The sequence below is a fragment of the Populus nigra genome, chromosome 4 (genome assembly GCF_951802175.1).
Source record: "Populus nigra chromosome 4, ddPopNigr1.1, whole genome shotgun sequence".
Classification (NCBI taxonomy): Eukaryota; Viridiplantae; Streptophyta; class Magnoliopsida; order Malpighiales; family Salicaceae; genus Populus; species Populus nigra.
In genome coordinates, this window is record NC_084855.1 from 12991077 (window position 1) to 13012783 (window position 21707).

At 36.8% G+C, this 21707-nt stretch overlaps 2 protein-coding genes across 3 annotated transcripts; one reads left to right on the top strand and one right to left on the bottom strand.

The window, feature by feature from the left end:
* Positions 1-2481: 2481 nt before the first annotated feature.
* On the top strand, positions 2482-17912 carry LOC133692592 (protein REDUCED CHLOROPLAST COVERAGE 1-like). Of its 2 annotated transcripts, none has more exons than XM_062113659.1 (26): positions 2482-2826; positions 3202-3308; positions 3437-3498; positions 4184-4276; positions 4564-4636; positions 4744-5079; positions 5177-5244; positions 5321-5452; positions 5761-5802; positions 5943-6467; positions 6575-6729; positions 7583-8102; positions 8192-8254; positions 8349-8450; positions 9725-10042; positions 10434-10526; positions 10601-10702; positions 10884-10988; positions 11195-11328; positions 11842-12025; positions 12515-12646; positions 13116-13228; positions 13815-13902; positions 14565-16827; positions 17146-17220; positions 17690-17912. In XM_062113659.1, the coding sequence occupies exons 2-24, from the start codon at positions 3248-3250 to the stop codon at positions 16671-16673; spliced, it is 5610 nt and encodes a 1869-aa protein (XP_061969643.1). In that variant the 5' UTR covers positions 2482-2826; positions 3202-3247; the 3' UTR covers positions 16674-16827; positions 17146-17220; positions 17690-17912. The 2 variants fall into 2 exon arrangements, with proteins under 2 accessions (XP_061969643.1, XP_061969644.1); XM_062113660.1 differs by lacking the exon at positions 17690-17912 and adding an exon at positions 17327-17566.
* A 302-nt stretch (positions 17913-18214) lies between these two features.
* On the bottom strand, positions 18215-21651 carry LOC133691853 (cytochrome b561 and DOMON domain-containing protein At3g61750). The gene is given in 6 exon segments (XM_062112467.1): positions 18215-18682; positions 18685-18862; positions 18966-19017; positions 19019-19250; positions 19372-19580; positions 19582-21651. Coding segments are annotated over 6 exon segments (1056 nt in total). The 5' UTR covers positions 19773-21651; the 3' UTR covers positions 18215-18488.
* Positions 21652-21707: the final 56 nt, after the last annotated feature.

Consider the following 21707-nt stretch of genomic DNA (forward strand, 5'->3'; position numbering starts at 1 on the left):
ATTAAATGATAATAAAAATAAAAACACGTTAAATTGATTAAATAAAATAAAAGGTAAAAAATTATAATGCAAGGTTACACATATGGTACAAATTCTTAATTTTGTCCAGTTAAATAACACGTCGTCTGATATTGTTCAGTTTCTGGCCACTATGGTAGCTGAAAAATCAGGGCAGATGTTTCTTCAATCCAAAAATTGATTTCTCAACTTAATTTTGACTCAAAACACAAAAAAAAAAACATCTTGTGGAACTTGATAAACTCATTTAGACCTTACAAAAACTCAAAAAACCATATCAAAACCTGGAATCAACCCAAAACAAAAAACTTACCGAGCTCGCATATGTTTCTCTATGCAATTTCAAGGGGAAAAAACACCTAATGTGAAATCTCCTCATTAAATGGAACAAAATGACCATAATATCGATTGTTTTTGTGGCCAAAATTAGTGCAAAGAAAATTTCTCTCTCTAGCACTAGATTCCAACATTTCTCTCTCACCTCTCTCAAACCATAAATTTAAAAAATAAAGTTTGGGACTAGAATTGATTTTGTTCTTTAATTTTGAAAACTGAAGGGATCTGGTATTTATAATTTGTGAAGTAGAGGGACCACAATAAATATTTTGCCCAAAATTTGTTAAAGCCACTCATTCTATCCGTGTTTCTCACTTTGATCTCCTAGCTTTCAATCTCATCATCCCCCCAACAAACCAACATATATTTTAATATATTTTAAATTGCCCTTAAATCCAAAGCCAAGAGAGTTTTATTTCAAGAGGCATTTAAGTAATTGCACCATGCATTAAACCCTAAAAAGTTAAAAAAGCCCCTTGACGTATTAAATGTTTTTTTTAAAAAGGTAATTTAGTAAATATCCTATATAATAAAAGTATGAAAATATCGATTAACCTCAATCAATTTCATAATGACAAGTGGATTATATGAAAAAATGTTTTTATCTCAAGATGAAGCTAAATGAGTTTTCATTGAGGTTCCATTTTGTTTTTTGGAAAGTAATTTTTTTTTGGAAAGTGGTTTTCTTGAAAAGTAAATTTTTAGGAAGTAAATTATTTTCACATGTTTGGTGATATTATGGAAAATAAGTTGGAAAATACTTTTTCAATGTTTGGTTATGTTATGCAAAATGACTTGAAAAATAACTTAATAATGTTTTATTTTTTTTCAAGTTTATTAAAATAACAAGAAAAAAATCTATTTTAATAAGTTATATCAAATAAAATAAATAATAATTAAAATAATAGATATCAAATTTAATAGTTAAAAAAATTAAAAGATGATGAAATTAAAATAATAATAATTATAATTTCATAAATTATTTCAAATAAAATAATAAAAAAAATAAGGACCAAATTTGATAGGTAAAAAAATTCAATTAAAAAAAATGATAAGAGAAAATCAAATAATAATCATAAAAATAAGGACCAAAACTAATATAAAAATCAAATTAAATCAAATTGTAAGGGATAAAATTAAAAAAAAAGATTCAAAACAAAATATATAGTAATCAAAAGTTTGAGGGCCGAATTTAATATAATCAGCAAATAATATAATATTTTTAAATTTTTAATAGCTTCTGAAAATTATTTTCCATTCAAAATAAAAAAAATACTTTCTTAAAAACTAAGCTAAATTTTCATTAACTGGAAAATATTTTCTGTTAATCAATTTTAATAATAATAAATAAATATAAAAAAATTTAAAAAATAATTTTCAAAAAACTATTTTATGTTAAATAAACGGGGCTGAGTGAAACAATAATTTCAATATAGAAAACTATAAAGTGAAATGAAAGTGTGGAAACAGTAAATGAGCTGTTTTATCTTTTGTTACAGTGAGCTCCTCTTTTAGCTTTTGTCATGAAGGTTAAAAAATGAGACCGGGTTGGGCCTTGGGGCGGCCGAGCCGGTGGATATATCTCCTTGTTGGATATCTGCCATAGCTCTGTCTGTCTTAACAAAAATACAAACTTTTCTATACGCGTGGACCCAGCAACATACAGGTAGTGATGTACCTTTTAGTTTTTACCTTGTACTCTTTTTCCCAACACTAAAAATCATAATTTTGAAATTTATTTAGCCAGATACATCAGCTCGGGATTTGATCGGTACGAGATTGGAATTGAACTGAATTAAAAAAAATAAAAATAAAAAAACTTGATTGATTCAATAATTTGGTAAAACCTGGTAAAAAATCTGGTTACAATCCATTACTTTTTATTATTTTATTAAAATAACTTTGTTTTGAATTTTTTTAAACAAAAATCATCTGAATAACCTGGAAATCTCGTTAAAATCCAAAACCCAAACTGTAAACCAGACCGGCTGTCCTACCGAGTCTGAAAACTATGCTAACAATACTCCCTTCATTTTTATTGAAATAACATATATTTATTTTATTTATAATTTATACCATTATAAATTTAAAATATCCTGAAACACGATGATTGCTGTATTAGCCAGCACAAGCTGCCATACATATCACCTCTCTGTTAAATCTCCGCCCTTCCTGCCTTATCATACCATCTCTCCCCTCTATCCCTTCCTCTTCTTACCATTTCTTTCTAAGAGCTTCATTTCAAAACCTCTTCAATGGTTAAGTCCTCCTCAGCATCCAACCTCTGAAAGCCGCCCTTCGTTGCTCGCAGCTCTTTAGCCTTCTTTACTCAGAATTGTTTTCCTCGAATACATATGCTTTCCTCTGCTGCAAGTCTTATTGGTTCGAAACATCAATACAGTCATTAAAAACCCCTTTCTCTGTCTTCTTCAATTCTTGAAGTTGCAGAACTCAAAAGAGTTCTGCTATTTGGTAATTATTTCTTGAATTCCACATATATATAACAATTCTTGAGCTGGTCCATGCCATTAATGTATACATGTCCCTGTCCAGAAAGCTGCGTTTTTTTTTTCCTTTCCCAGTTCTGAAATGCCCTGCTGTTTCAATCTTATGCTGTTCTTGTTCGTTCTTTCGTTTTCAAATTTAAACTGTAATTCCCTTGGTTGGTATCGAATTCTTTCATTCTTTATCTATTTTAGATGCAAGAGGGTGCTGGGATCTTATCCTCTTATCTGGACTTTCTTAACAAGACTTGTTTTCGTCCGCGCAGTTATTGCAGAGAAGAATTATTTTATTCCTGTAAAAAGGAACGGACCCATTAATTCATTGAGATTTGTTGAAATATAGGTACACTTGGGAGATTTGTGCTCATTGAAACAAGCAAGAGCTGAAAATGGCACCTAGGAACAGTCGTGGCAAGGCTAAAGGAGAGAGGAAGAAGAAGGATGAGAAGGGTATCGATTTATTTTCCAACAGAACATTATTTAATTTAATATAATAAATCGATCATTAAGACCCTCTTGAGTCCATTCTATCAGTCACGAGCTAATGTATCTAATGTTCTAACTGACTTCTTGTGCAGTTCTCCCTGCTGTTGCTGATATCACAATAAACCTTCCCGACGAGACTCATGTTGTTTTGAAGGTTTGGTGCTCCGGAGTCATGGCTCTTAATTATATTAGCAAGTTCTTTCCAAGGAATTGTCATTTTTGCTGCACTTACATAGCTAGCATCTTCTACTCGTAGCCGTCTCTACATTCCTTATAAGTTGGCAGGCATCTTTTGCTTGGTTAGGTTCCGCAAGCTTGAATACTTAAGTGCTCCAGCCATGGTTGTGTGTCCGCCATGGGCTCATTGGCTGAATTGGAATCCAATTTAGGCAATAATTAACTGTCCCTTTTGTTGTCATTATTTTACTTTTCAAAGTTTTTTTAATATTTTTTAATATTCACATATCAAAATAATTTATATATATATATAAAATTAAATTTTTTTTTCAAAAAACGTATTAGCCTGGAGATATTAATCACTGGTTTTTGAAAGTCATGGAAACAGTGGAAAACGTTTTAGATACGCTAGCAAAACTTTCAGAATGGTGCCACTCTTTTCAACAAAATGGGTTTGACAATATCTTGATCTCTAACTCGTGAATATGTGATTAGTAAAAAGATGCATGATTTGACTTGATTGCAAGCAAAACCTGTCCTCTTCTTGCTCGTTTCCCCTTTCCTAGCATGTGCTCAGGGGAAAATATAGTGGGCATTTGTTACTCTTTTGGCATGTATTCATCTGCCCTCTTACTGCTAAGCCATGTACCAATCTTGAGCAGGGAATATCAACAGACAGGATCATAGATGTTCGTCGGCTTCTATCGGTGAATTCTGGAACGTGCTACATCACAAGCTTTTCCTTATCACACGAGGTGAAGATAAAGAGTAACAATTATTGACTCTTGTTTTTTCCCTACATATACGGTGTCGTGTGGGTGTTTTAGTGTCGGTCAAGTCCTCATGATCAATTAAAGAATGACAAGATTAATCAATGCGCTTCACTATTGATGTCACGTGAGCGGAAAATCTAACACACAGGATTTGCTCTGATTGTCAAAGACGATCAAAACGTGGGGCTTTCCATAACTTTTTTTTTGCGTCCATCTCCGAAAAAGAAGGGACATTAAAGTAATTTGACTTTTCCATGTCTTATTGACAGGTCAGAGGATCGCGGTTAAAAGACACGGTCGACGTGTCAGCTCTCAAGCCCTGTGTGCTCACTCTGAGCGATGGTAAGAAGCAAAAACCCCCCGGCAACAAACGGCGCCGTTTAATTCTTTAAGCGACAGCGTCTACTTTTACGAGCTTCATTCTCCATTTATTTTTCTCGTTGTAACAGAGGACTACGATGAGGAGCTTGCAGTGGCGCACGTTAGACGACTCCTCGACATCGTGGCATGCACAACGTGCTTCGGTCCATCGGCGACTGCGCAGGATAAGCTCAAGTCCGATACTGGAAAGAATGCGCCGGCTGCGCAGGATAATAAGACTTCTAAGAAAACCACCACCAAATCTCCATCCACCGCCGCTATCTCCACTAAGAAATCATCGTCACCAAAATCAGCATCGAAAGATGTTCCAGTGGACGCAGAGGGAGAAATGAGCCACTCGTGCCCTAAGCTTGGGAGCTTTTACGAGTTCTTCTCTCTCTCGCATCTCACCCCTCCTCTTCAATGTACTCTCACTCGCTGATTAAAAATAAAAGAGCGTAATTTTGAGATAATTGAGGGTATAATTGGAAATGATAGAAAATGTGATTGGTGTTGTTGCAGTTATAAGGAAGGCAACGAAAAGAGAGATTGATGAGATTTCCGTGGATGATCATCTTTTCTCGCTTGATGTAAGATTGTTTTATTTATGAATTTGCTTTTATCTTTTGACAAGGCTTTTTTCTTAATTGTTATTGAAATGATCAGGTGAAGCTGTGCAACGGGAAGCTGGTTCAGGTTGAAGCTTGCAGAAAAGGGTTTTATAGCGTTGGAAAGCAGAGGATTTTATGTCACAATCTTGTTGATTTGCTAAGGCAGCTTAGTCGAGCTTTTGATAATGTTAGTTTCACCACCTTGCTCAATTTGTTTGGGCTGAGTTTTTTTTTTTTTTTTTTTGTATTGGATAATATTCGAATTGGTGCAACCTGCATCATTTTTCGGCTGGAATCCATGAACTTTCTTAAAAGATCATTTATTGTTTGGATAAACAGTTACTGTCCGTGCACATGACATATTCTTTTCCAATATTTTTCTGAGTATGAAGTTTGGTCTGTAAATGAACTTAGATTTATCTTTTCTTGAGATACTACGTTGCTTTCAGTTTAGACTTTGTTGAAGTGATATGGATGTCATGTCTTATGTGCCAGGCTTACGATGAGCTCATGAAAGCATTTGCTGAGCGTAACAAGGTATCTAACCTTTGTGTCGATTCTTCTCTCACAGAAAACAAGGGAAATAAACTGTTCACTTGTGATTTAATGATTCTTGCTGATGTTGCAGTTGTTGTTTCCAATTTTTAACCTTTTTGTTGCTTCCTGGCCTTTTATAGTTTGGGAATCTTCCGTATGGTTTTAGAGCAAACACATGGCTTATCCCTCCTGTTGCAGCACAGTTGCCGTCAGTTTTCCCTCCTCTCCCAGTTGAGGATGAAACATGGGGAGGAAATGGGGGTGGTCTAGGAAGAGATGGGAAAAAAGATTTAATACCTTGGGCTGATGAGTTTTTGTTTGTCGCATCCATGCCTTGCAAGACAGCTGAGGAGAGGCAGATTCGAGACAGGAAAGCCTTCCTTCTTCACAGCCTATTTGTCGATGTTGCTATTTTCAGAGCCATTAAGGCTGTGCAACATGTAAAACTAAAGCCAGATTTATTGGGTTCGGTTGCAAACAGTGATATTCCTTATACAGAGAGAATTGGGGATTTAAGCATCACAGTTATGAAAGATGCTTCCAATGCAAGCTCTAAGGTAGACACTAAAATTGATGGGATTCAAGCAACTGGAACTGATAAGAAAAATTTAGTAGAGAGGAACCTTTTGAAAGGGATCACTGCTGACGAGAATACAGCTGCTCATGTAAGTTCCAGAAAACATGATTGATCAATGATGCTCTTCCAAGGGTTTGGGATTTTAATTTTAGTTTAATTGGTAAACTGGTGAATACTTTTGCATTTTGACTGCAGGACATTGCCACCCTTGGTTTTCTTAATGTAAGATACTGTGGTTTCATTGCCATTGTAAAAGTTGAGGTGAGGGATGAAAAGAAAGCCAGTCCTCCATCCCAAAGTATTGAACTTGAACAGCCTGAAGGTGGTGCAAATGCCCTTAACATCAACAGGTCCTTACCATCTTTTCCTATTGATGAACAAGTATTAAAATGAGCCACTTCCCATTGAAGTTGATAGTTATATATGCAATAGAGATCTTAGATGTCATCTGTCAGTGGAGTTGTATACCTGCCAGTGGTCATGCTAAGAATCATATACGATTGCTGTATTCTAGCTTTGAACAAGCAGTGAAAACTGTGATGGATCATTCGTTAGTTGGGAGCCAATAGTTTTGATGTTTTCTATTTTGATTTGTCCAAAGATATGTATCAGTCCAATATAAGAAATTTAGTCAGCTTTGATTTATTACATTTTTCAATTTCAGAAGTGGATCTTTTTCTTGAACAATTTTAGAATGCAATGGCGATCCAATTCGATACTGTGATATTGTTTCCATTTCAAATAAATTATGCTGAAGTTAAATTTTAACCCTGCTTTCTCCTTAAGAATCTCAATGTGGGTGACTGACATAGAATCTTAATTTCTCCTATCTTGGAAAATACCAATCATGTCTTGTGATTTTCAACTCCAAAATTTTCAAAGATAGAAGTCTTTGAATGATGATTTGATTGATTCTCTAGCTATTTGGCATGTCGGTTCTTACCTGTAAATCTATTTTTTGTTACTAGCATTTAAATCAACAAGGGTTTTATGACATGCATTCCCATGCTACCGTTGTATTATTGTACCAATCTTAATGATTGCAACATCATACCAGAATGGAAGATATTTATACCCAAAAGCTGATACTTCAGATTTTAATATTATGACTTCATGGTGATAGTATATGCTCCATGATTTGGTTCTCTTCTAGTTGTTTGGCTTCATTCATTATACAGAGATCTAACTATGCCTTCCTTACAGCTTGAGACTACTTCTTTACAAAACAATACCTTCAGAGCACACAAAGCAGACACCAAATCTGCAAACTTTGGAATGCGAAGAGCTCTGTGCTTCTGAAGCAATTGTAGAGAGATTGCTGGAAGAAAGTGTTGCTAGGCTTGAAGAAGAGGCACCAGAGCAGGATCATTTGGTGAGATGGGAACTTGGAGCCTGCTGGATGCAACATTTGCAGGACCAGAAAAATACTGAAAAAGATAAGAAACCTTCCACAGAAACAGAAATGAAGGTTGAGGGACTTGGGAAACCTCTTAAGTCCCTTAAGAACAAGAAAAAATCAGATGAAAGCCATGTAAAAATGCAGTTGGAAAACTCAAGACCTGCCTTTGATGGTTTAAGTGGGGCAGTTGAAGATGCTACATTGCCTTCCATGGAATCTCACCTTGAAATTGATGCCAAAGATAATGAGCTTGCACTGCAGCAGTTGTTGTCTGATGCAGCCTTTGTTCGACTAAAAGGATCAGATACGGGACTTCATCGCAAGGTACTATTTTCTTGACTCTTCATTGCCTTATTGTTTGTATTTTTTTCCCCTTTATTAAGGAGTGAACTAACCTATGAAGTGATCGACAGTCTCTGCGAGAACTAATCGACTTGTCTCATAGATATTACACAGAAGTTGCTCTTCCTAAACTGGTACTTGACCTTTTTCATTAAATTATCTCAACCAAATCTGCATTTCTAGAAGTTTACTATAGTTCCTAGATTGAGTACTGATAATGGAACACAGGTAGCAGATTTTGGTTCACTGGAGCTTTCACCCGTCGATGGCCGGACTCTAACTGATTTTATGCATACTAGAGGTCTTCAGATGCGCTCCCTGGGACATGTTGTAAGTTATTTGTTATTGTGCACCCTTACTTTTTAATCTTCAATACACAGTTTAGTTACATTTATTTGTCCACGAAGGAAATTTTAATTCCATGTCTACCTTCTCTTTGGACACAATTATGTTTAACTTTAGTGAATGCATCTGTTTTACACTTTTTTAAAACCTTGTTTGTGCTATAACCATCCAGTTTTTCCGAGGATTTTCCAATCAGATCGTTGTATATTCATGCTTGACAATGAGATCTGTTATCCTGCCATTGTTCTTATGTATAAACATGCATATGTATGTTGTTGTCTGAGCTGGTGCTCATGTTAACTGTATGTGATCCTTATAGTTTTATAAGGCCTTTTCTAGACACTTAAGCATGCTTGAAACACAGCTGTGATAGATAGCCTTGAGGCATTAATTTTTGAGTGGTAATATTGTGTGGCCCAAGCTTCACAAGATACTGAGCAAACTTCACAAGATAAGGTGCATGCCTTGAAGATCATCATTTGCATGCCTTGAAGATCATCATGTTAACTATGTGATCCTTATAGTTTTATAAGGCCTTTTCTAGACACTTAAGCGTGCTTGAAACACAGCTGTGATAGATAGCCTTGAGGCATTAATTTTTGAGTGGTAATATTGTGTGGCCTAAGCTTCACAAGATACTGAGCAAACTTCACAAGATAAGGTGCATGCCTTGAAGATCATCATTTGCAGCTTCTGCTCTTGAGGGCACAGTCAGTTGCTTGATTGACTGATGGCAGGGCCAGCTCTCGTAGTTCGCCAGTTGTAGCATAACTGATAGGGTTGATTACTACGTATAAAAAATTTCCTTTTTTGCATATATAATAAAAATTCTCACCTGTTTTATCTTCATGTGTGTGCATTTACTGCACCATTTAACCTTACTGTTTATTTCAAATTGCACTAAATGTTAAAGTTCTAGCCAATTTTATTATAAAACCAATATTCTTGAGGTTTACGCCTCAACCCCTTTGGAGGCTTATGCTGCTCCTCTGAGGAGGTTATGTGCCTCCCCTTATGCTCTCTCGTTTTGAGACAAAAGTTGTCTTTGATCTAGGGTGTTTTTAGTTTATAACAGTTTTGAATTAACTTCATAAATGGCTGCTATATTTTTGATGGGGCTACTTTCTTTAACTTAGATTTCCATGGTTTTCGATTCCAGCAAGTTAATGTGTTAACAACTCTTCTTATAATTGTCAATGTCTACCTTTTAATTTGATTTTTCATATTAGACAATTTCTGCTTTTTATATTATAAACCAGGTAAAGCTTTCCGAAAAGCTGTCACATGTGCAGTCACTCTGCATTCATGAGATGATAGTACGAGCTTTTAAGCACATACTTCAGGCTGTGATTGCTGCTGTTATGGACCATGAGAAAATTGCTGTATCAATAGCCGCTGCATTAAATTTGATGCTTGGGGTTCCTGAAAGTAGAGATTCAATCAAGTCTTTGCATGTCCATCCTCTTGTATGGAGATGGCTGGAGGTATTTTTGAAGAAGCGGTATGAATGGGATCTTAGCAGTTCAAACTTCAAAGATGTGAGGAAATTTGCAATCCTGCGTGGGCTGTGCCACAAGGTATATATCTGCATGTGCTCTAGAATGCATAACAAGTGGGATATAGGGACTCAAAGTTGTTTAATCTACAAAAACCTTGCTTCTTTCCCATTTTTTGTATTCTAACGAGTTGTAGGATGCATCATTTGCAATTAATTCACTGGATCAGTTTGGTAAATATGTCCAAACTTGATTATTTTGGGTGAGGCACAATTGTAAAGCTGTAAAGCATTGGCTTTAAAGCACACGAGTGTATTTCCTCCCTGATTGTGGCATTCCTCCAAATGAAACAATACCTTTTAAAGGAATTGATTGCATATTCTTGCATACACATTAATCTTTTACTTGATTTGGGAAAATCAAAACAGGTACATGTATAAACTGACACTCTTGTCTTCTCCCATCCTCTCAGGTGGGCATTGAGTTGGTTCCAAGGGATTTTGATATGGATTCTCCACATCCATTCAGAAAATCAGATGTTGTCAGTCTGGTCCCTGTGCATAAGGTGATTACTAGAGATTAAAGTGGATATGCTTTTCTCCTTATAATCCATATTGATTTGTACCTTTTTATTTTCAGCAAGCAGCATGCTCCTCTGCAGATGGAAGGCAACTCCTGGAATCATCAAAAACAGCTCTAGACAAGGGAAAACTTGAAGATGCAGTCACTTATGGGACAAAGGTTGGTGGGTTCTGAAATTGCACTTCTGATCTCTTTGTAAAGGACATAGTTGTCATGGCTTCTGTTTTAATAATCTTTTACCTGTTTTTCCCATGTCAACAAGGTGCTTCACCAACTGTTTAATCAACTTTTTCTATTGGTACTATAGTATTTTAGCTGATTCGTATCTGTGGTGTTCCAGGCTCTTGCAAAGCTAGTGGCCGTTTGTGGTCCCTACCATCGAATGACTGCAGGAGCATACAGCCTTCTTGCTGTGGTATTGTATCACACTGGGGACTTCAATCAGGTCTATTTATTGTCGATATATTTTTTTACCCCCCTGATGTAGCTGGAAATTTTCTCCAGTAACACCCAGATTATTGTCACCTTGCTAAATTGCTTTTTAGTAGCAGAATGACATTGTATAGTTACAGAGTCGACCCAGAAACTTTGCATTCCGTTATTTTAAGGACTTACGTTTTGTGCTGATTCAATATTCTGTTCGCTTTACAGGCAACTATATATCAGCAAAAAGCGTTGGATATTAATGAGAGAGAATTGGGACTTGATCATCCAGACACAATGAAAAGCTATGGGGATCTTGCTGTGTTCTATTACAGACTTCAACATACAGAGCTGGCTCTCAAGTATGTTTTATTCTTTTTACATTAGAAGTTTTAGTCTTGCATGATACTATGTAATTTCATGTTTTGCATTCATTACATTTTAATCTGATTCTGGCTTGATGTCAAATGATTGTCTCCTGGACTGCCTGATTGTATTCAATTATCTATGTTTATAGTAATCAGAATGATGATTGCTCTCATAGTGATTCTGCACCATAGATGTTAGATATCAATTGCTTGTTTGTGCTCGTTTTTATTATCATATTTAAGGGACATGGTTTTTTTTTTTAATTTGACAGACAAGGTTCTTATTTATATTGCTTAAACCAAGATCCCTTCCTTTTGTCATTTTGGATTTCTTTTGAGTGATAAAATCTTACCTGGCTTTTCCTAAGGCTTGTTTTTGTACTTCTTTTGTGAGTTCTGGGAGATACCTGTAGTTAGGTTCATATGTACCATCATTTGTTATAAATTGCTCATGTTTTGTGTTTTACCTTTACCCTAGTGTGAGAATCCAGTACTGTTGTTGATTAGGTATGTAAAGCGTGCTTTGTATCTTTTACATCTCACATGCGGTTCATTACACCCGAACACTGCTGCAACATACATCAATGTGGCTATGATGGAGGAAGGCCTGGGGAATGTGCATGTTGCGCTCAGATATCTTCATAAAGCTCTGAAATGCAACCAAAGTTTACTTGGCCCAGACCATATTCAGGTTTTATTTTGTTCTGAAGTTTGTTTATGTTTTATTGTTCATAATATGCTCACTATTTTCTAGTTGATGACCAAAAGTAAAATGGTTGGGTAAGCATATTATATATTCACTTGAAGTTATACATGAAGTACAATATACATTACCATCTTGTCAAGCATTATAACTAAGCAGTGTTCTAAATGATCTCATAAATTCTGTTCCCATCTACATCAAGAAACTTTCCATATTGTAATTAATTAGCCTTAAGAATGGCCATATTGATTTCCCTCTTCCTCCTTAAATGTAAAAATCCTTAGAAGGGGAAAAAAAGAAGAAAAAGAATGTTCATAAGCATTGAACTATTCAGATGGTCAGTAGTCAGTACCACATCTATAAGCACTTTGCGAATATATTGTAACAATATATGGCCAATGAAACTCCATTTTTTCACTTGTTATGTGCTTATAAATGAGCTAATTACTGCATTATTTTTGTGGTTAATAATGCCAGACAGCTGCAAGTTACCATGCAATAGCAATTGCACTCTCGTTGATGGAAGCATATCCTTTGAGTGTTCAACATGAACAAACAACCTTGCAAATTCTCCGATCAAAGCTGGGTCCAGATGATTTGCGTACTCAGGTGTCTTGCTAAATTCATCAATTAATCTGCACCCCCCACCATTTCTCTCCTCCTAGACATTCATGTTACTATCAGCTACCTTGAGCTAGAAACAAACACTTGTTAGTATGATAGTACTAGACACGCTAAATGAATTTGAACATCTTGAAAGTATTATATTCATTACTGACAACATGTATGTGTAATCCTCTGAAGTCTGACCTGCCCTTCTGGCTTGGCGATCTGAAGGTTGAAATGAGGATAAGATTGCAATTAAATAGGTCCTTAGGTTTCCTTCCAACATGACATGGAGCCATGAGATGAATGACTCTAAATTGATGACTTTAAGGGCTACATAGATTGTTTTATTTTGTTGTTTTTTGACATAGAGATTCGTTACCAAGTTTTGAACTTACTAAAGGGCATGTTTGTATATATGTGCGTGACCAATATCCATTCGTAATTTTAAAATCTTAATGGAATGCTGCAGGATGCTGCTGCTTGGCTTGAGTATTTTGAATCTAAGGCTTTTGAACAGCAAGAAGCTGCACGAAATGGTACTAAGAAGCCTGATGCATCAATTGCTAGCAAAGGCCACCTAAGGTAAATTAGACCAACACTGGCCTATTGCCCCATTTAATTATTTAATGTAGTTTAACCTTCCTCTACTTCTTAGACTAATCACACCATTTGGACGCTCTGCTGTTGGTGTGGTTACTTGTGTTTTTGGGATTTGCATGAGAAGCAATTTATGTTCTTTTAATTTTGTTGGAAATACATCCATGAAATTGTAACTAGTTAACTTTAACACACACACACACAAAGAGAGAAAAGATGTAAGCTCGAGGTTTCTTCATGATCTTTGCTGCACGCACAAACATCACTCAGCAAGGACTTTCATCTCACATTCAGTAGCTTCCCCAAAGGTCATCCTTTTTGTTTTTGGGGTCAAGAAGTTTTTGCACAGATCATCATATCTATCCTGTTAATTTTTAGTAATCGGCTACTTTTCTAATGGGTGTGCAGAATAATTTGATCCGGCTGGATGCCACTTTTGCTTTCTATTTGATTATATGCACCATGAACATGCTGTCACATGAATGCAGTCCACATATCTAGCTTATGATGCAAACTCTTGTTCAAACGGACACATATCTTGAAACTAATTTCAGTTTTTAAAATTTGGCAGTGTATCAGATTTGCTGGACTACATTAATCCAAGTCGTGATGCCAAGGGGAGAGATGTGGCTGGGAAGAGAAAGAGCTATATCACTAAGGTATCTTGATATTCGTGTTTGATTAAAACAACTCTAACTCATCATCCATGCCAATGATGTTGGGGAAAAATTACCAGTTTCTGTTCATTACATGATACTTTTTTTTTCCTGTTAGACTATAGCAATTCAGAATGGGATTTTTCCTGCCACTTTCCTTCTCCTTCTGGGACTTGGGAGTTTCCAAGATTTGGTTTCATGTTTTTTCAAGTTACCATCACATTTGGGGTTTATCTGAAAATACAAGCCAAATTTGTGCAACCTTGTACTGGACTGAAAAGGAATAAATGACAGTACTCTCACTTGTTAAGTCAACATCTGAGGGGACCCCTACTGGAGCATTTGGAATACTTAGAAACTGTCCTTTCATAGGCTCAGGAAACCAGTTGTCCTTGTTATAGAAGTACAAGGACAAGAAAACAGGGCAAAATCTAGAATAATTATGATTTTCCTTCGACCTTTTGGTTCTTTAATATTTGTTAACATTGAAGATTTCTCACTTGTCTTGTTGTAAATGAAGTAATGAAAAAAGATGAAATGAAGTTCCACTGGGCTGAGATCAACCATTTCACCAAGATATATTATCAGAAAATACAATTGTTTTATATGCAGTAACTTCTAATTTTTTCCTTATAACAACATGCTTTTGCAATTTTGCTTTTCAGGTAAAGGAAAAAACCCAACCAAATTTTGGTATTGCCAGTTCTAATGAATCTCCAAAAAATACTCCTAAAGAGGCTTTGCACGTGGAGATACATGTGCCTGGAGATGATGCTTCCCAGGAGACCAGATCTGTCCATGTTGAATTCCAGACGCCCATTGTGGAAGAGACTGTAGAAAAAAAATCAAGCATTGTGACTGAAGCCTTTTCTGAAACTCATGCTTTAGGAGATGATGGATGGCAACCAGTTCAAAGGCCAAGATCAGCTGGCTTGTATGGGCGACGACTAAAGCAGCGGCGTGGGATTGTTGGCAAAGTTTATAGTTATCACAAAAAGATTGTGGATCCTGACATGGATTACTCTCCTGTCAAGAATGCTAATCAGAATAGTAGGTATTACCTTTTAAAGAAACGGACACCATCTCATGGAAGTTATGGAGACCACCAAACTACCAATCTCCCTCAGGGTACCAGATTTGGGAGGAGAATAGTTAAAGCTGTAACCTACAGGGTCAAGTCTGTTCCTTCATCTAATAAAACTGCTACAACAGAGAATCCCAGAATTCACAGCACTGCTCTTACTTCATCAGAATCTGCTCCAATTTCTCCCCTTAATGACATCGGTCAGTTCAAGAATTCAATAGTGAGTCTCGGAAAATCCCCTTCATACAAGGAAGTAGCATTGGCCCCACCAGGGACCATTGCTAAGCTACAGGTCTGGTTTCCCCAAAGCAATACTTCAGATAACCAGGAAATTGGTGATGGAAAACTCAAGGAGACCAATGAAGTTAAAGAAATTGCTGGTCCAGTAGTAATGAGCGTGGAAGATAGCAGCGGAGAGAATGGTGAGAATTCTGAATCAGATCATACAGATGATTTGAAGAAGGAAACAGGTGTTGCTCTGAAAATGGAAGAACACCACTCAACTCATGTATTGGAAGAAAATTCCTCCCCGTGTATGCAAGGACCTGAATCTGGTGATATTGAGGTTCATGGAATTATACAGAATGGAATGTTGATTGACCAGATGCAAAATTCAAACGATTCTCTTCCAAAGGAACCACACGAGAAGGATTCATCTATTGAATTGGAACCACTAGTTGATCCCAACTCCACCTTGCCAGGAGTAGAGGATTTGAAGGACAAACCATTGATTTTGAGTTCAGGTGATTCTCGGGGATTGCCAAATAAGAAATTGTCTGCTTCTGCAGCTCCATTCAACCCATCAACATCCATTGGATGCTCTCCACCAGTTGCCATCAACATCCCTCTTCCTTCTGCTCCTGGTGGTGTTCCAGCTGTTGCACCCTGGCCTGTAAACATGACTCTTCACCCTGGACCTGCAACTGTCATAACCCCCCTCAATCCAATGTCCTCTCCACACCATCCATACCCATCACCACCTCCAACCCCAAACATGATACACCCATTGTCCTATATGTATCCTCCTTACAGTCAAGCAGTGCCAACCAGTACATTTCCTGTTACTAGCAGCGCCTTCCACCCTAATTATTTCTCCTGGCAATGCAATGTGCGCCCCAATGTGTCAGAGTTTATTCCCAGCACAGTATGGTCTGGCTGTCATGCAGTGGAGTTCTCTGTCCCACCACCTGTTGTTGAGCCAATTGCTGATCCTGTATTGGAGCCTAAAGTACAATTTGAAAATTCTGGAAGCCCAAGTCCACCTCCAACTCAGCCAGTGGACATTGACAATGTAGGATTAGCTAATGAAGAAATGAACCTTCAAGCATCAGACAGAAAGGACACCGTGAAGGAATTGACTGGAGTTGGCTTGGAAAATATCAAGGAAAATGGTCACTCAAATCCGTCTGAAGCTGAAGTTTATAGGAACGATTCAAGTCCGAAAAAAAGCCCAAAAGAAAATGTCACTAGCAGTGTTGACCAACAGATCCATGGGGAGAAAACCTTCAGCATTTTGTTAAGAGGAAGGAGAAACCGGAAGCAGAATCTGAGAATGCCAATAAGTTTGCTTAGTCGGCCATATGGCTCACAGTCTTTCAAAGTTATATATAACAGAGTGGTAAGAGGCAGTGAATCTCCAAAATCTACAAGCTTCGCTCCTGGTGAAGGCTGCACAGCTAGTGCTACATGATCCTAGGTTCTGCTGTTCTCTCCAATCAAGTGATTCTGATCGTTTGGAGATAGCTGGAGGATAGTATTTTTATTTGATTATATGCACAAGGGACACACGTATCTGGAGTATTTTCTGGCTTTCATGGTCATAGCACCTTCTGGAAAATTTACAGGTTTGTTCTCTATAATCAAAGCGAATAGCACTTCTTTTCTTGATTAACAAAAGCAGATAACTTTCTGTTGAACCCACGTATATTTGCTTGCCATGAATTGCTTCTTTGAATCTTCTATTTTCCTGTATAAGTACATCTATGTAAAAGTTGTTCTCCACAATCTCTTTCTGGACTTCCAGATCACAACCGAGTGCAATACGCATGTTGACCCATCACGACTTGGATTCATTTTATCCTAGTCTATGGATAAAATTTGGTGTAAATGTATGCAAGATTTATTTGTGAATATTATATTTTTATTTTCTGATAAATTTGCAGTTCTCCATTTGACTTGGTTTGTGCTTGGGCAACGGATAGTGGAGATACAGGAACAGATGCTTCCATTTTGTTCAGGTATTTCTGTGACCCTTTCTATCTCCTCTTTTCGTCAATTCCAGAAGACGATCCATTTTAGCATGAAAAACAGCCCTGGTTAAAGGAGAGAAAATGTCCTTTTCAGTTAGCTGGTGTCTTGTGATGGACTCTTGTTAAATTGTACCGCAATTGATTCCTTTGAGAAACTATCCAGAGATGTTTTGGTAGTGGGTACATAGAACAGAACTTGACCACTGAGTTCATTCTTGGTATCCGTAATAAGGACGCGTCTTCCATGACTATGGTAAAAATTAATCCATTTCTTGTACAAAAGTGCTTTACTTTTATGTGACAAACAAGTGAAGTCAACGATGACTTGAAGTTATGGTATGGTAACAATCACCGATGCCCAAGTGTCATCAAGCTGGAGATTAGTAGGCTAAAGTGGTTGAAAGGTTCCGGTCTATTATATTGAGCCACATTTTTTTTGGTTCTGCTTGATGTGCAGGTTTACAGTAGGAAGTCTGCCATTGGGACCTTCAACATATGTTTCGTCAAGTAGACAGTTTTGGCTTAAAATGTAGCTAGAAAATTTTGATATGTTGGATCACAGCATCTAAATACATTCCGTACTTTTGGTTTCCCATAGCTTTGACTTTGAAATATTAATTTGATTGAATTGAAAACAAGGGGAGCTAATCCATTGAATCAAGCTTTGACATTTTGTTTAAGGGCCCGTGCATGTTTTCCTGTTCTCTGAAAAATGCATTACTGTCATGAAAACGAAAATATTTTTAACTTCTGAATTTCTTTTGGCAGATGAATTGTTTTTTATGATAATGGCGTGAAAGAAATTGTTGGTAAATGGTAATGGTAACACTACTGCATTTACTTTTACTCGATTTCTGAACACAAACAGCCGAGAAAGAAAGACGAGAGAAATTCAACTTCACTCTTGAAATAAAAATTCAAAAAAAAAAAAAAAACTTTGGTTCTTGAACTTTTCTTTTTGTTAATCCTTTTCATTTCCTTTTTTTTTTAAAAAAAAAAGAGTGAAAAATCTCTACATTTTCTTTGCAAATTTTAAATTGCCAAACACTATAGAAGACAGGGCAACCCGCAGATTCGAAATATCAAAAAAACATGCCAAACCTAGCCTTTCCTCACAACAAGGAAATCCTTCAACATGGATGTCCCATCAACTACTTCGATTTGTACAGTAACTGGGTTTTTGGCCCAGAAAACCTGCCGGTTGCTCCAACTTGACGAACAATCATCCAGCTGTTTAACAATTCATCCAGCCAACACTACTGAAATTGCCAATAGTCAACAGCTTTGTAAGATAGTTTTAATAATCTGGTCCTGGCTAGGTCCAAGATTGAACCAGAAAATAGCTGGACATGGCTTTCTAGCCCTCTAAAATGTAATTGAATTGGATTCATTTGGAAGGTCTCAGGTGGATTAGTGTTCTCTGATCTCCTCAACCAAGACAACGTTTCGTCGTAGTGATTAGAAAACGAAAGCCTATCTTCCATGACATCCCTGCAGCTCCTAAATGGATTCCCAACACAATATTGAAGGCTCCAAAGAAGAGGGCAATCCTTCCAAACCAATGGTGGTACCATTTCCAGCCCTTGCAGATCTTGGCATCTCTCTTTGGCCTTAGAAAGAAAGCCAATATCTAAATTCAAGTTTGGAACATTCATCAGAATGCATTTGATATGATGATTAACAGGTGATTATGAGAAGCTCCTATATATGCATAATATCGGATGATGGCGTACCTGAAGAACACTAAGAGTGAGAGCAAAAATCCCCATGCCTTTATGTGATGTACTTGGCATTAATCTTATTGCCGAGTTGTTGTCCAGGAATCACAATGGCAAGCCCCAAGTGAAACCCCAGAAATTGAATACCCGCATGTAGATAATACCAGGGTGGTTCTTTATGCTTCAAGTATCTTGCAACAATTGCCCCACTAGGAAGGAAGAGACCCCATGCCAGGGTACCTAATACCCCATGATTCTTCTTCATCTTCCCAGGATTTATACGTGCTTTAGACATAGAACCTGTGGAAGAGAAATTGAGGCCAGGTATGAATCAGAGCAATTCCTGTGAGCAACCTATATGTAAATCATCTACAAAAAGAAAAGAAAAGAAGCAGCCTAGCTAGGTGGAGATGAACCAAACCTGCAGTGAAGTCGAAAAGAATGGTCGTCTTGTCATCATGTGATGATAGGCGGTAGTGATTGGGATTCCTGGCTCCAAAAGGCAATATAATTGGTTGGGAAGTGAGAGGGTTTTCAAACTTAGCTTGAAATACCGAGTAAATCATAGCCCCATGAATCACAACAGCAGGTGGAACTTTTGTGAGGTCCAATTCACCTGCTTCCTCTGTCTTGTGATGGCCTAGTAACTTGCAAGCAAGACTCTTTGATTCTTGCTTGTCCTTTCCTATTAAACCAGCCCACCATAGCAGTGGATCCAACCATCATTCCATCTTTTGAAAACCCCATTGCCACCCATCCGGTTGTGTATACAGCAGATAATATAGAATTCACTACATTATCTTCTTTCTCGTGATACTGCATGCACAAGATGATGACACTAGGCCATACCCATGTATAGATACAAAGAGATCAAAGAAAAATAAATCATCAAAATTTACCCTCAACAGAAAAATATTCCAAACTGGTCTGCAGATCATGTTTGATATGTTATTGTATGGTGGAGGAAGAAAACTACTCATATAGCTATTGCAGAGCTCGGATATTTCCCGATCCATTCCAACACCATTAGAGCTGGCAGCATAAGCACCATAATCAATAGTGCTATTATCATCAATCTGTTCTTCTTCTGTGACTCCAGAATCATAACCATCACCTTTGTTCGACTCATCAAACTCATCAGCAGCAGCCACGAGAACCCCGAGTCTCAAGACAAAAACCAAGAAGCATTATACAACGAACACAAGCTTCAAATTTTGAAATCTTGGATTTTCCATGGAAATCTAAGGCTCATAACAGGAAGTAGCCAAGAATACGAAGAACAAGAAGATAGAATATCGTGAAAGTGAAAGACACATAACAGGTGGCTAGTAGTTGTTGAGAGGAACCAGTCTCTTGAAAATGAAGGAAAAATTATGGTTGATCCAAAATTCTTTTTTTCGGTTGTACCAGGATATCCTCCAGCATCCTCTGGCACCCTTCCAAGTCAGGAGACCAATCCTCTTCGTTGCATCGCCGGTACCTTAAAACAGCTTTCGCTACTGGCTGAGAATTCAAATTTAATTACTAGTGCCTTTGCACCACTTTTACACGTCCTTGTTTTTTTTCTCGAAGTATTTAGAGGAACATCAGTGTTTTTTGTTTTTTTAATCTCTGCCATATATTTCAAATTTATTTCCTTTTTCTTGAAGACCAATCTGTACTTGCAATCTGAAAACAATTAATATTGATGGTGTCTGTCCACAAGCTGTCATGAATCATACTTGCAAATAAGTATCTTGGGCCATGACCTATATTTGGGCAAAGTTAGTTTGTTATATATCCAGAAAAAGAAATGTATGAATAAGAAAACTCTGATTCCATCTGGGAAATTTGTTTTTCTTCTGGAATTTGGTTAGTCATCTGCTTACCTCATAAATGTTACCTAAAGTGTATTTTTAGACAACGTGAAATATGGACAGCAAATCTGCTGAAAAAGTATCTGATTATATTCTGTTTATCTGTGTTATATGACCGACGAGGCAATGAAGCTAGTAAGCAAGCTGTCTTAGCACAGCTGATTGAAAGAGACGACGACGACCTTCAATTTTGCATTATAAGATAAAAAGCAGGTTTAGTTTTAACAAACTGACTGAAACAAAAGGGATTATATAGTAATGAAAGAAGTGCCATTGTTGCTAGTGCAGGGACATTGAGCTGTCGTTGTCCTGCTCGGTGATGTATTTAGCAGTTTTCCCAAGTTCATCATTGTCTAGTAGATACATAAAGCTGTTGCTCATTGTGATCTAACCGTTGATAATTGGATTTTTCTAAAATGTTCCCTTGGGCCACATGTTAAAATGGTGTTGAGGTTTTAAGATAAGAATTTCTCTTTGATACAACACTTTTTAATTGTGGTAAAGAGATTTTCGTTCGGTTCGGTTAAGGTTCGGTTATTTTATATTAAAAATAAAAAATTATATTGTTTTTTGAAGTTTTTTTGGATTTTTCTAATGGGTTTGGTTTTAATTTGGTTCGGTTTTTTTCGGTTTAGTTTATTTTTTCGATTTAGTTTGGTTTTTTGATTTCAAACTTGCAAAATTAAACCGAACCGAATATTTTTAAACATTCTAATCAGTTTAATCAATTTTTTTTATGGTTCAATTTTCTCTGTTTTTTTATTTTTTTACTCCCCTAACTTAAACAATAAAGAGTCCCCAAGGCCCAAACCTTCTAGGAGACTTGCTTTACAAATATCCCACGTACCCAACCTTGGCCTTCATTTCCCAACCTGTAATTTCCTTGGAGAGACAATAATCT